Consider the following 13489-nt stretch of genomic DNA (forward strand, 5'->3'; position numbering starts at 1 on the left):
AAAAAATGACTGGAGTTCTAAAAGACAGACCTACCAACGTGCACAGATACTGAAATGAAAATATTGCAAATGTTTTCATAGCTTAATGTAGATACATAGACCTTTTCTGTCCAAAAACAATGGAAACATTTTTAAATAAAGATTTGTAAAATGAAGTTTCTCCTGAGTGTCTTTGTAGGGCTACACTACATATACAAATGTATGTGGACACCCCTTAAAATTAGTGTATTCGACTATTTTAGCCACACCTGTTTCTGACAGGTGTATAAAATTGAGCACAGCCATGCAATCTCCATAGACAAACATTGGCAGTAGAATGGCCTTACTGAAGAGCTCAGTGACTTTCAACATGGCACTGTCATAGGATGCCACCTTTCCAACAAGTCAGTTAGTCAAATTTCTGTCCTGCTAGAGCTGCCCTGTCAACTGTAAGAGCTGTTCCTTTGAAGTGTAAAAGTCTAGGCGCAACAGCAGCTCCATCGCGAAGTGTTAGGTCGCACAAGCTCACAGAACGGGACCGGCGAGTGCTGAAGAATGTAAAAATCACCGGCCCTCGGTTGCAACACTCACTACAGAGTTCCAAACTGCCTTTGGAAGCAACGTTAGCACAATAACTGTTTGTCGGGAGCTTCATGAAATGGGTTTCCATGGCCAAGCAGCCGCACACAAGCCTAAGATCATCATGCACAATGCCAAGCATCGGCTGGAGTGGTGTAAAGCTCGCCGCCATTGGACTCTGGAGCAGTGGAAACGTGTTCTCTGGAGTGATGAATCACGCTTCACCATCTGGCAGTATGACAGACAAATCTGGGATTGGCGGATGCCAGTGGAACCCTACCTGCCTGAATGCATAGTGCCAACTGTAAAGTTAGGTGGAGAAGGAATAATGGTCTGGGGCTGTTTTTCATGGTTCGGCCTAGTCTTTTAGTTCTAGTGAAGGGAAATCTTAACTATACAGCGTACAATGACATTCTAGGCACTTCTGTGCTTCCAACTTTGTGGCAACAGTTTGGGGAAAGCCCTTTCCTGTTTCAGCATGACAATGCCCTGTGCATAAAGCGAGGTCAATACAGAAATGGCTTGTTGAGATTGGTGTGGAAGAACTTGACAGGCCTGCACAGAGCCCTGACCTCAACCCCATCAAACACCATTGGGATGAATTGGAATGTCGACTGCGAGCAAGGCCTAATCACCCAACATCAGTGCCCGACCTCATTAATGGTCTTGTGGCTAAATGGAAGCAAGTCCCCTCAGCCAATGTTAATTCATCCAGTGGAAAGCTCTTCCAAGAAGAGTGGAGGCTGTCATAGCAGCAAACGGGGAGACCAACTCCATAATAATGCCCATGCTTTTGGAAGGAGATGTTCGACGAGCAGGTGTCCACATACTTCTGGTCATGTAGTGTATTTCTGTTACTGTGTTACTATGGTTTGACCATTGTCAAGGTAATATGTCACCATCAGGTTAAGAGATGTCTGTCATGTCATTGTATTATGGGCAGTTACACGGTAATGGTCCCTTTTTCACTTTAAAATGTATGCCAAGCAAGAGCCATTTGATTGCAAAGTGTATCAAACCATACACTATATGCAGAAGTCTACTTTTAACAATTGTCACTGAAAATGTTACTAAAACACAGTTTACTTGAGTAACAGTGCAGATGCAAAGTTTCATAACAGAATGACAGTAAAACCCGGTAACAGGACAGCATGGGTCGTTGATCTGTACTCTACAGAAATGAATAATTATGAATGTCCCTCCCTTCATTATATTTAAATGTTTGGGTATTATTCTACACACTAGCTATTATAATGAGCTCGATCTCCAAACAAGACCAAATTTGGTTGGACCAAGCTAGACTAAATCTGTACCAATCATAGACGTCTATATTTCACAAGTTTGGACATCACAGTACATTACACTCGAGTTCAGTACAGTAGAGCACAGTAAAGAGTATAGTTCAGTTGAATATATTACATACAGTACACTACTCATGTGTGTTCTACTGAACTGTAATGCACTGAACTATACTCTACTGTGCTGTACTATGCTCTACTGCAACGTGGTTTGTGACTTATGAAGGCAAATCATTAATGCAAAATTAATTATAAACGTTATTAGTTTTCAGGGGCCTTTACATAAACATTGTGTTTTGATGCATTTCTAATACTTTTAAATACTTTTTCTAGTAGTTTTTTTTTTGGGACCCCTTTTCCATCGGTGTGCCCAGAAATCAAAGCCTTTTGCCAACCATTTCTCATCCTAAATATTAGGAATAAGCGAACTTATCTATGCCTTCATTTCACAAAAATATAGACTCTTCACTTTCATTTGACATCAAATTTGATATACTCATATAAACTTGGTGCTCTTTGGTACCTTTTACATGAAAATTACCTTATCCTTTAACCATACAGCCACTGCTGAATAAGAGCTAGACCCAACCGTGCAACTGACGCAAGTTTAAATATGACCAGAGGGTCGTTTCCAACATTAATCGCATGAATAGACACACAGGCTAGGGTTGTAGTGTACTGGAAAGGGGGAAGGAAATTACTCTGAATGATGATATAGTTCAAGAAGATATGCTGACAAAATAAGGCACTAGCGAAACCAGCATTGGGGTTTCTCAGAATCTGTTGGTCTGTGGCACTGAGCCCTATAAAGCCTTAACCACCGTGCCCTCCCGTCTCTACCGCCAGATGTGAACAGTGCCAATTTCGTGCTACAGCAGCCTTACTTTCGGATTGGTCAATAACCAAGCGCATGGTTCTTCAAAGCACTGAGAGAGTTACTACCGAGAAACCTAGCGACTCTCACCATCAAAGACCGCGAACAGCCTATTTCAAGGGGCGTGGATAAGGTAAAATCATATCTTTAGTATATCGCTAATTATTGGCGTTAGTAGCTTAATTAGACTACTGTATAGTGTAATATAGCCTGTTCATTGCGGCACTACCAATGTATTTCGAGTTTTTGAATAATGTATAGGCTAAGCCTTGGTGGATCTAATTGTTTTTTTTTTTAAGTATTGTTTGAAATGTACTATTATAGTTTCTCAGTGCGCTTATTTATCTTTGCAAATAATTCCTAAATAATGTGCTATTTGCAATTGTACAGTAGGCTTTCCAGTGTTTGGTGTCTGAGGGAAGTAGCCTAGATTGTGTATTATATAGCCTGCATTTGCATGTATCCTATTAAAACGCCTTCTAAATACAGTTCTACTATTGAACATCTTTACAGTAGCTTACTTAATGGGAAGCGCATGGTGCTGTGTTGTGTACCGTAGGATAGCCAGTGGACAAGAGTTCTGCATGGAGACCAATGCGATTAACAGGTGCAAGATTTTGGAAAGGATTTTGTATATTGTTGAGTGAGTAATATCAATAACAGTAATCTCTTTTCTAGCTTTAAAAATAATGAACATAGGCTGCTGTCCTCGTTGGGGACATTATTCTAAAGTATTTTTTATTCTGGGTGGTATTAGGCTATGTTTTAATATTTTATCATTGTCCAATATTGGAGTATGCATCAGATTCTGCTCAACTGGTGGTGGAATAAGTATTTTTTGGGAGTTCAGCACAAGAGTACTAAGTAGGTTAAGAAGTCAAACAGAGGAAAAGAAAATATGCCGATGCATATTGGAGCTTCTCAGTGGGCCAAACCATTCCCCCAGTTTCTCTTAGTGGGCCAAGCAATGCCCTCAGTTTCTCTTAGTGGGCCAAGCAATGCCCTCAGTTTCTCTTAGTGGGCCAAGCAATGCCCTCCGGTGACAAAAGTTGGGTACCACAGAGCTGCCAGTCTTCATCTCCTGTGGCATTGGTCTATGAATGAATAGCTTGGCTGGCATTGAGCTATGAACTGATTCAGACTTTGTCTCCTACACACACAATCCCCAAATGACTATTTAGAAAGGAAAGTAGAGACTGCTGAAATTAACCAGACATGAAGTGGATCTCAATACTCATTGGCAACTTACAGTAGTGATTTTGTAACAGACTTAAGAACGCACCGTAAAATCAATCCACAGCTAGCTTGAAATGTCACCGATGGAGCTATCCTATTAGTACATTTTGGATAACTCGAACAGTTGGTACGTTGTCAAGGAGGGTGGTAACTTGTGTTAGCGAATCAGAGGTCCTGGGTTCAAGCGTCGGTGTGCGCCGAATCAGGAGGAAGCAGTACTCTCTAAGTAAGCAATGCACGGTCATTTACAGTGGTGCTGTGACCTAGATCTACAGTTGCACTCAGCTCAACGCTGGGGTCACTGTTAAGGACGTTTGAGGGATGAATGTAGCACATGGGGATGTGTGAAACTTAATCTTCAGCCTGAAGTGTCCTCACCTGCTCCAGCGAATAGCTAGTGTTTCGTGAGACGCAGACTGGTAAGAAGCTTCAGGAGAGCGGTCACTTGTTCTAGCAAGGCAGAGGACCTGGGTTCGAGCTTCGGTGTTAGAAGAGTCAGGAGGAAGTGGTACTTCCTAAGCAAGCAGCGTGAAATCCTTTAAACTCTCAGTAAGATATTAGCTCAAGGTCTGATTGTGCTGTAATGTTTGTATTCTGCTGATTTATTGTTCAGTCTTTATTGGTCTGGTGCTGGTAGAGAAAGTTATGGTATGCACTTAGACTCCTCATTCTGACCATAATGTCAGCCACATCCTGCAGAAAGGACAGGGAATGTTGTTATTGATCTAAAATATTAATACTAGGAATCATCCTAATACAATATCAATCAGTAGCTAATGTCCTCGTAAACCAATTATGATTTGGTACTGTACTTTTGCCCAATGGGATCACACAACAAAGGACTAATGTGAGTGTACATTATGATTATAATGAGGATGTGGTGGTTATAATGACCAACTTGTTGCCTGGTACACCTGTTGCGCTCTCTGCTTCTCCTCCACAGCTCTGTAATTGCCCCTGATGGGATATATAAATCTGTATTTAATTGAACTGAATAGAACCAGAGAAGGATATAAGCCTGTGGAACAGGCATGGGCCATGTTCCAATATCCACACTAGCATAACACTTCAAATTAGAATGCATTACCAATACAGTACATTGCTTTTTTGAAGTGGTATGCTGGTGTGGGTATTGGAAGAACTGTTTTTGGTTCCATGTAGAACCATTTCCACAGATGGCTCTACATGGAACCCAAAATGGTTCTACCTGGAACCAAAAAGGGTTATCCTATGGGGACAGCCAAAGAACCCTTTTGAAAATATTTTTTCTAAGTGTATAGTCTTGCGTGTGACAATACAGAATGACCACATGTTGATGCTTTACTTGATTTCTCATGGTTTGTGTCTGAAATGGGACCCAATAGGACTCTGGTCAAAAGTATTGCACTATAGATGGAATAAGGTACTATATAGGAAATATGGTACATTATACAGGGAATGAGGTGCTATTTCAGACACGTACATAATTCCATGTCAGACGTGATTAGACTGAATTAGCCCAGATAGGACAGATTTGTTATTCCAGGCTTGTCTTTATTGGAAAGAGATGCTCATTACATGCTAAGGGTCCACTGGGAATTCCAGGACTTGTTGTGAGATGGACCTGCCTGTCAACAACATCATCAGCCTCAGCACCTCTAGGGGTTGGCTGTTCCTCGACTACAGAGATCTGCTGTATGAAATAGGGAGCACAGGTTAAACAAATATTTGTTGTGTTCAGCACAGTGTAGTTAAGCGTTTTTGCAACCAAATGTGTGTTCTAAATGGCTTCACGTTTCCTGCCTACTGAACACGCCCGTGGCTACACATCAGTTTGAGTGGGGGATGGTTTATGGCTTTGTGTTGATCCAAATCTCCATCTGCACATGGGCATATTTAGACAGGTTATATGAGGACAAAAGTTATCGCAGAGTAACTGATGGACATGTTCATTTTGGAATAATATCACAGTGTAGGAACGACCTGAGGCTAATGATGCGTTTAAATATTTCATCACTTCATTCTTGAAAAGTAATGTTGATTTGAGACAAACTCCTTGTTCTTCAGCAGCACATGTTACTACTCCAGGCATGAGTACAGTACATCTTGACCACAGGGGGAACTTTATAAAATGTTGGTCATGTGACATACACTATCTTGCTTGTCCTGTTTCCATGGTTACCGTGCTGTCCTCCCTCTGTGTTGACTATCTTGTATTTCTGATATACAGCCACAGTAGTTCCAATTTAGTTTGCCAAGGTTACATGCTTAGGGCTGTTGGCAGACTCACTAATCACCTGGAAGCAAGGCCTGGCCAATCAATACATGTAGTCCAGGCCAGCTAGTAGAGTGCAGACCTCACCGATCTCTGCCTGTGTGATAAAGCAGAGGATAATTTCACAAAGAACAGCAAAAGCTCTTGGGAAATCACACCAGCTAGTGTGTGTAATTCATCATGCCTGAACATTGCAATGCCCTGTATTTTAATGCTCACACACTGAATGTTATAGTGTTGTTACTAGTGTAATTAAACTGTTACTACACAGGCATAATATAAGTTTTCATTAGGTTTGTTATTCATGTGTTAATGTTTTACAAAAGAGCATATGGCTTCCCTGAGAAGCTGTGAAGTTTTGACTGGGTCTAAGTAATGTTGAGATCTTCTCTGTCTTGCAGGCCTTTTTGTGGAGGGCTAGTCTGAGATAAAGTTGGGCAAACTGTTCCCTGTACTCTCCTCCGTCCTCCTGAGGTCACTCACAGCAAGAAGAATCACTCTAATTGGAGGTCTGGAGTTATTAAGTAAAGCTTGCCAATAGTTGCATCTGTAACAGGATACTGGTATGCTACACTGCTCAAAAAAATAAAGGGAACACTTAAACAACACAATGTAACTCCAAGTCAATCACACTTCTGTGAAATCAAACTGTCCACTTAGGAAGCAACACTGATTGACAATAAATTTCACATGCTGTTGTGCAAATGGAATAGACAAAAGGTGGAAATTATAGGCAATTAGCAAGACACCCCCAATAAAGGAGTGGTTCTGCAGGTGGTGACCACAGACCACTTCTCAGTTCCTATGCTTCCTGGCTGATGTTTTGGTCACTTTTGAATGCTGGCGGTGCTTTCACTCTAGTGGTAGCATGAGACGGAGTCTACAACCCACACAAGTGGCTCAGGTAGTGCAGCTCATCCAGGATGGCACATCAATGCGAGCTGTGGCAAGAAGGTTTGCTGTGTCTGTCAGCGTAGTGTCCAGAGCATGGAGGCGCTACCAGGAGACAGGCCAGTACATCAGGAGACGTGGAGGAGGCCGTAGGAGGGCAACAACCCAGCAGCAGGACCGCTACCTCCACCTTTGTGCAAGGAGGAGCACTGCCAGAGCCCTGCAAAATGACCTCCAGCAGGCCACAAATGTGCATGTGTCTGCTCAAACGGTAGCAGCAACGTATGGTGTGTGTTAGGAGAGAGTCATGTGAATAGAGGCACTGCAGATAGTGCTGATGACTGAACTCACCACCAGTGATGAACTGGTCTGTCCGAACCACGCATGAACAAGGGAATCTATTCGGAGAGCCTGTTTCTGTCCTGCCCTTGACTTTGGTGCAGGTCATGTGATGTCCATAGTCTCTTCGTCGCAAATGTCCCTGATCTTGTCAAAAAGATAAGTTTGTCTAGCTGTGTCCAGTCCAGGTGGTGATTGTACAGGCAGACCATCTATGGGAGGAAGAATGTCAGCTTTGCTCAACAGCTGAAACCTGGTCCCGACTGAGTCCGAATGCTCGTTGGCGACAACACCAGGCTCCAGTGCATCGAAGCTGTAAAACAGGAAATAACAAAACAAATTGAAAATGCATTACAACCTTGCATGACATCAATTCACCTCCCAAGTTTAGATACGAAGAATAACCTCATGCAATGAAAATGATATTCACCTGAAGTGCTGGTACTGCTTGATCTGTGGCAGCAGCCTGAAGTACGGAGTCAGGTGTTGTTACCAGCCATAGCTTTCCACCAGCACCGTACCATCCTCCAGTCCAACCAGCTGTGGGATGTTGACCCCTGTCACAGTGCTGTTCTAAACAACACCAGCAATCTCAGGCAAAAGTGTTCACTCTGGTCTTTCTAAAAATGTAAAATATCTGAAACTGTAGCTAGACTCTTAACTGTATACATGGGGCTCCCAAGTGGCGCAACAGTCTAAGTCACTGCATCGCAGTGCTAGAGGCATCACTATAGACCCTGGTTCGATTTCATGCTGTATCATAACCGGCCATGATTGGGAGTCCCATAGGGTGGCGCACAATTGGCCCAGCGTCGTCTGGGTTAGGGTTTGTCTGGGGTAGGACGTCATTGTAAATAAGAATTTGTTCTTAACTAAAATTATTAAATAAAAATGAACGCTTCACGGCAGACTGCAACCCCTTTCATTAAATGAGTTTGATTTGTACAGCTTACTTGGCCCGTTGTGTCAAGTCACTCTGGTTCACACTGACCGTGTGCAATGGCATAAGAATCGTCCTCCTGAAAGTAGTCCATCACTGACCTTAGTCGATAGCGCCTGATAAATTCAGGGGATCAATGTTATTGGGAGAAGTAGCAACACATTTGCAGTTCTCCATGGCTAACGTTATATCTTTCGGGGAAAAAACTGCAGTAGAAAGGATTGCACATAACGAGCAGCTCATTTTATAGACAGAAGATGCTACACAGCAGACCAATCTGAAACTCATCTCTCAGGATGTCCAGCCCATTCATTATCTCAGCCAATCATGGCTAGCGGGAAGGTTCCTGACTTTTTTTTCTGTAGCTAAACCAACTAGGCTCGTAATTTAACTTTAACTTTATTCGTATTTACACATGACATACAACTTTGTTATTAAGGCACATGGTTAAATAAAGCATGAAAGTTCAAATGTTCCAGAAGGCATTTCTGCCCAAAAATGCATACAAAAAATATATAAAAAAGAAAAGTTCAAATGGCTCTCCTGTGAAGTCGTAACTTGCGACATACGCCTAGTTTCCTGAAACTAGTCACATTTTAGGATGTGAGTAGCTAATTAGATTGTCACAGTCTGCTGCTAAAGCCTTGTTCTTAGTCCATGCATTACTGTATTACTCTATCAAAGAACTCTCATTGTATCATTTTGATTTCAGGAAGTCAATGACAAAACATAAATCCTCGTGACATTTTGTTGTTTCTTCTTCCAGACACTACGGTGTCCCCATACCGGGACGGTTGTTGCTAACGTGACTATAATGACGTAAGTAACAGCAAACCTTCCAGGACATACACATATCTTTATATGGGCAAAAAGCTTACATTCTTCTTAATCTAACTGCACTGTCCAATTTACAGTAGCTATTATAGTGAAAAAAGACCATGCTATTGTTTGAGGGGAGTGCACAACAACAAAAAACTTTTACCATGGCAACTGGTTTGATATATTCACCTCAAGGTAAATAATATACTTACATTCAGTAATCTTGCTCTGATTTGTCATCCTGAGGGTCCCAGAGATAAAACGTAGCATAGTTTGATAAAATCAATTTTTATATTCAAATGTAGGAACAGGGTTCTACAGTTTAAACCCATGCCGGGTGTCCGCACCCACACTGCCAGGCCATCTAGATGTGTGAAAGTTAATGTATAAGCTAATGATCCATCATGTATGACACTCCTGGGAGTGTATAAACTTAAAATGTTGTATTACCATATCATTTTTGTATGTTGTCTGTAGTTATGCACTTGAAAATGTATCAATTGACCAGTTCGGCACATTTGGGCAGACTTGAAACAAAATACTGTGCAGTATTGCAGTGCTTCACTGGATCACTCTGAAACTTTGCACATGCACTGCTGCCATCGAATGGCCAAAATCTAAATTGCGCCTAAACCCCTATATTACATTATGGCCTTTCTCTTGCATTTCAAAGATGATGGAACAAAAACAATTATAGAAAATGCATGTTTTTTTTGTTTGTATTATCTTTTACCAGATCTAATGTGTTACATTCTCCTACATTAATTTCACATTTCCACAACCTTCAACGTGTTTCCTTTCAAATGGTATCAAGAATATGCATATCCTACCTTTCGGTCCTGAGCTACAGGCAGTTAGTCATTTTGGGTGAAAATTGAAAAAAAATGTCAGATTGTCACAGTCTGCTACTAAAGCCTTGTTCTTAGTCCGTGCATTATTATATTACTCTATCAAAGGACTCTCATTTTGATTTCAGGAAGTCAATGACAAAACAAAAATCCTTTCCTCGTGACATTTTGTTGTTTCTTCTTCTTCCAGAGCTGAGTGAGTGGAATGGCCGGGACTGTCGTTGTTTTGGGTCAAACTCACTGTGCTGGGCCCCACAGCCTGGTACTGTGTGGGTGCTAACAGAGAGGAACAAAGCATGTGGACCACGTCTGCCATGACAGTCAACATGTCTGAGGCTGAGCCAGACCACATTAACTGCACCATCAGCCATGAGATCCACCAGTACCTGTTCTCTGTGGCCTACATCCTGGTTCTTTTGATTGGCGTTCCCACCAACGCCTACTCCCTCTACCATGCCTGGCTTCAGCTGAGAGACAAGAACGAGCTGGGGATCTACCTTCTCAACCTGACCGTGTCAGACCTCCTCTACCTGGCCTCTCTGCCTCTCTGGCTGCAGTACATCTTCCAGGGAGATGACTGGAGACAAACTGAGTGGCTTTGCCAGCTGTGTGGCTTCCTGCTCTATGAAAACATTTATGTTAGTATCGGATTCTTATGTTGTATCTCTATAGACCGTTACCTAGCCGTAGTGTACCCATTCCGCTTCACAGCTTTTCGAAGTATGCGGGCAGCCACGTTGGCCAGCGCCTTCATCTGGCTGAAAGAGATTGCTGTGGGTGTTGTCTTTTTCAAACACAAGGAACTAAGCAGGGACAGCACCAACCAATCGGTGTGCTTTGAGCACTACCCCATGCAGCCGTGGGAGTACCCAATCAACTACTACCGTTTCGCCGTTGGCTTCCTGTTCCCACTAGGCATCCTGTCCGTGTCGTATCTCCGCGTCTTGCGGGCGGTCGGAAAAAGCGTAGGCACGCAAAGCACCCAGAAAACGCGCATCAAGAACCTGGTGACCAGCACCATTGTCATTTTCCTGGTGTGTTTCTCTCCATACCACGTGTTCCTGCTGGTGCGTACCATCTTGGAAAGAGACTGCCCCTTCATAATCAACATCTTCAACTACTACCACGTCTCCCTGCTGCTCACTAGCTTCAACTGCGTGGCCGACCCAGCGCTGTACTGTTTCGTCAGTGAGAGGGCCCAGCAGGGGATCCAACAAGCCCAGGAGGCCTGTACCCAGGCCCTCTGCTGCTGCTGCCACAGGGGACAGCACAGCCCCGTCACAGCCACAGGTACAGACTCCGAGGTGGCCACCTCCAACGAGAACAGAAAAGTCTCAGTCACACTGCTGACATCTAGTAGTAATATTAATAATACATGGGTTTTATGAAGCTCTTTTGAAGGACCTAAAGACACTTGAATAGTAGACTAGAAGCTAGGGTTGGATTTAGATGAGCGAGAAGGTCGGGGAAAAAATACATAGTGACAGGACATTGGACATGAGACATTGGGCAATGATATGATTATGGGCAGTCCCAAGAGCAGTAACATGTGAAGTTCATAGGAGCCCATCAAATTTGCTGTCAAATGAAAGCTAAGAGTCTATATTTTTGAGAAATTAACATATATACATTTTTCAACCATTTCCAATGCAAAAAATGTGGAATAAGCAAAGGCTTTGATTTCTGTTCAAACAGATAGAAAAGGGGTCTTATAAAACATCTACCAGAAAAAGTCTTAACGGTATTAGAAATACATCAAAACCCAGTAATGTTGAAGTAAAGACCCTTCCAAGTAATATCTATATATTTATATTTAGTTTTGCAGAAATTATTTGACGTCTGTAAGTTTAAGGAATATTGCCTAGTGTCTTGTCACTCTCTTACCAGAAACATTAAGATATTTTCTAATTTCTCTCCCTCATGAGGAGGGAGGATAATGAAAGTTCACATAAGTAACAATTAAAGGTAGACCTACCGATTTAGTGATTTTACTGATAACAATTTGGTTTATGATTTATTAAGTGATTTAAAACGTGTCATTTTGTTACCAAATTGGTAACAGAATGACTGCAACTGAATTGGCTGCAATGGGAGTTCATAGTAGTTACATACCAGGTGGGTCATCTGCTAATGTCCTCCCTTCTACTGGCATACTGTTATGTTCAGCTCATAACTGTTTTCTTTCTCTTTCCGTTGTGTGGCGGTCAAAGCAACAGTGTGAAAACAGTCTGGACAACCCCGCCCTCTCTCTCCCTGTCTCTCTTCTCTCTCTCTCTCTCTCCAGTTGAAGTCACTTCTCCTGGTTCTTATTGACACCTAGCCATGACTCTCATGAGCCCTCTCTATTTCCAATTACTGTAACCAGCCCTCTCACCCACTGAGCACCGACAGACACCGGACGTCCATGGACGTGGAAAAGTAGTTTACATTTTGTCAGTCCAAATCTAAACCAATCATAGATGTCTGTTTCTACTGTACTGACCTTTACTTTTCTGAACTCTCCTGTACTGACCTTTACTTTTCTGAACTCTACTGTACTGACCTTTACTTTTCTGAACTCTCCTGTACTGACCTTTACTTTTCTGAACTCTCCTGTACTGACCTTTACTTTTCTGAACTCTACTGTACTGACCTTTACTTTTCTGAACTCTCCTGTACTGACCTTTACTTTTCTGAACTCTCCTGTACTGACCTTTACTTTTCTGAACTCTCCTGTACTGACCTTTACTTTTCTGAACTCTACTGTACTGACCTTTACTTTTCTGAACTCTACTGTACTGACCTTTACTTTTCTGAACTCTACTGTACTGTATTTTGGTGCTGTACTTTGTTGTCCAAACATGTGAAACAATGACGTCTATTATTGGTACAGATTTGGTCCGAACCGGACCAACCAAATATGGTCTTGTTTGGGGCCGGAGCTCATTAGAATAATAGCCATTGTGTAGAATAATACATTACATTTGTTCTACCTTTGTGTACCTTTTCAGAATACATCACAATGAGGAGAAGGACATTCATAATTATGCACTTCTGTATAGTACAGATCAGGGTCTCGTGATGTGACCATCTGTTTCCGGGTGTTAATCCACTTCACTTACTGTAGTTCAATAACCAAAGTAGATTTTTTTTCAAACTCAAGTTGTCATATAGCTGACACCGATTCTTTCTGCAGACATCTTTGAATCTTAATTTGGAGTAAAACGTGGTCCAAAAAAACTGAGGGAGATTATATTGGCATTCTGTTACCAAACTTTACATCTGCACTGTTCTTCGAGTAAATGTTTTTGTAAAATATTCAGTGGAAATTGTTAAAAGTAGTCCTTGTGCATAGAGCTGTATGTTTTGTAGAACTTTGCAATCAATGGTTTTTGTCTGGCATACAGTCTGTGTCATTCTGTTACAGTGGCCTTGGACATATGACATCGTAAA

At 42.1% G+C, this 13489-nt stretch overlaps 1 protein-coding gene across 1 annotated transcript; it reads left to right on the forward strand.

Moving 5' to 3' along the window:
• Positions 1-10353: 10353 nt before the first annotated feature.
• On the forward strand, positions 10354-11445 carry LOC120060035 (ovarian cancer G-protein coupled receptor 1-like). Its single transcript, XM_039009099.1, has one exon. It carries the CDS (start codon positions 10354-10356, stop codon positions 11443-11445), a length of 1092 nt encoding a protein of 363 aa, XP_038865027.1.
• Positions 11446-13489: the final 2044 nt, after the last annotated feature.

The sequence above is a fragment of the Salvelinus namaycush genome, chromosome 15 (genome assembly GCF_016432855.1).
Source record: "Salvelinus namaycush isolate Seneca chromosome 15, SaNama_1.0, whole genome shotgun sequence".
Lineage (NCBI taxonomy): Eukaryota > Metazoa > Chordata > Actinopteri > Salmoniformes > Salmonidae > Salvelinus > Salvelinus namaycush.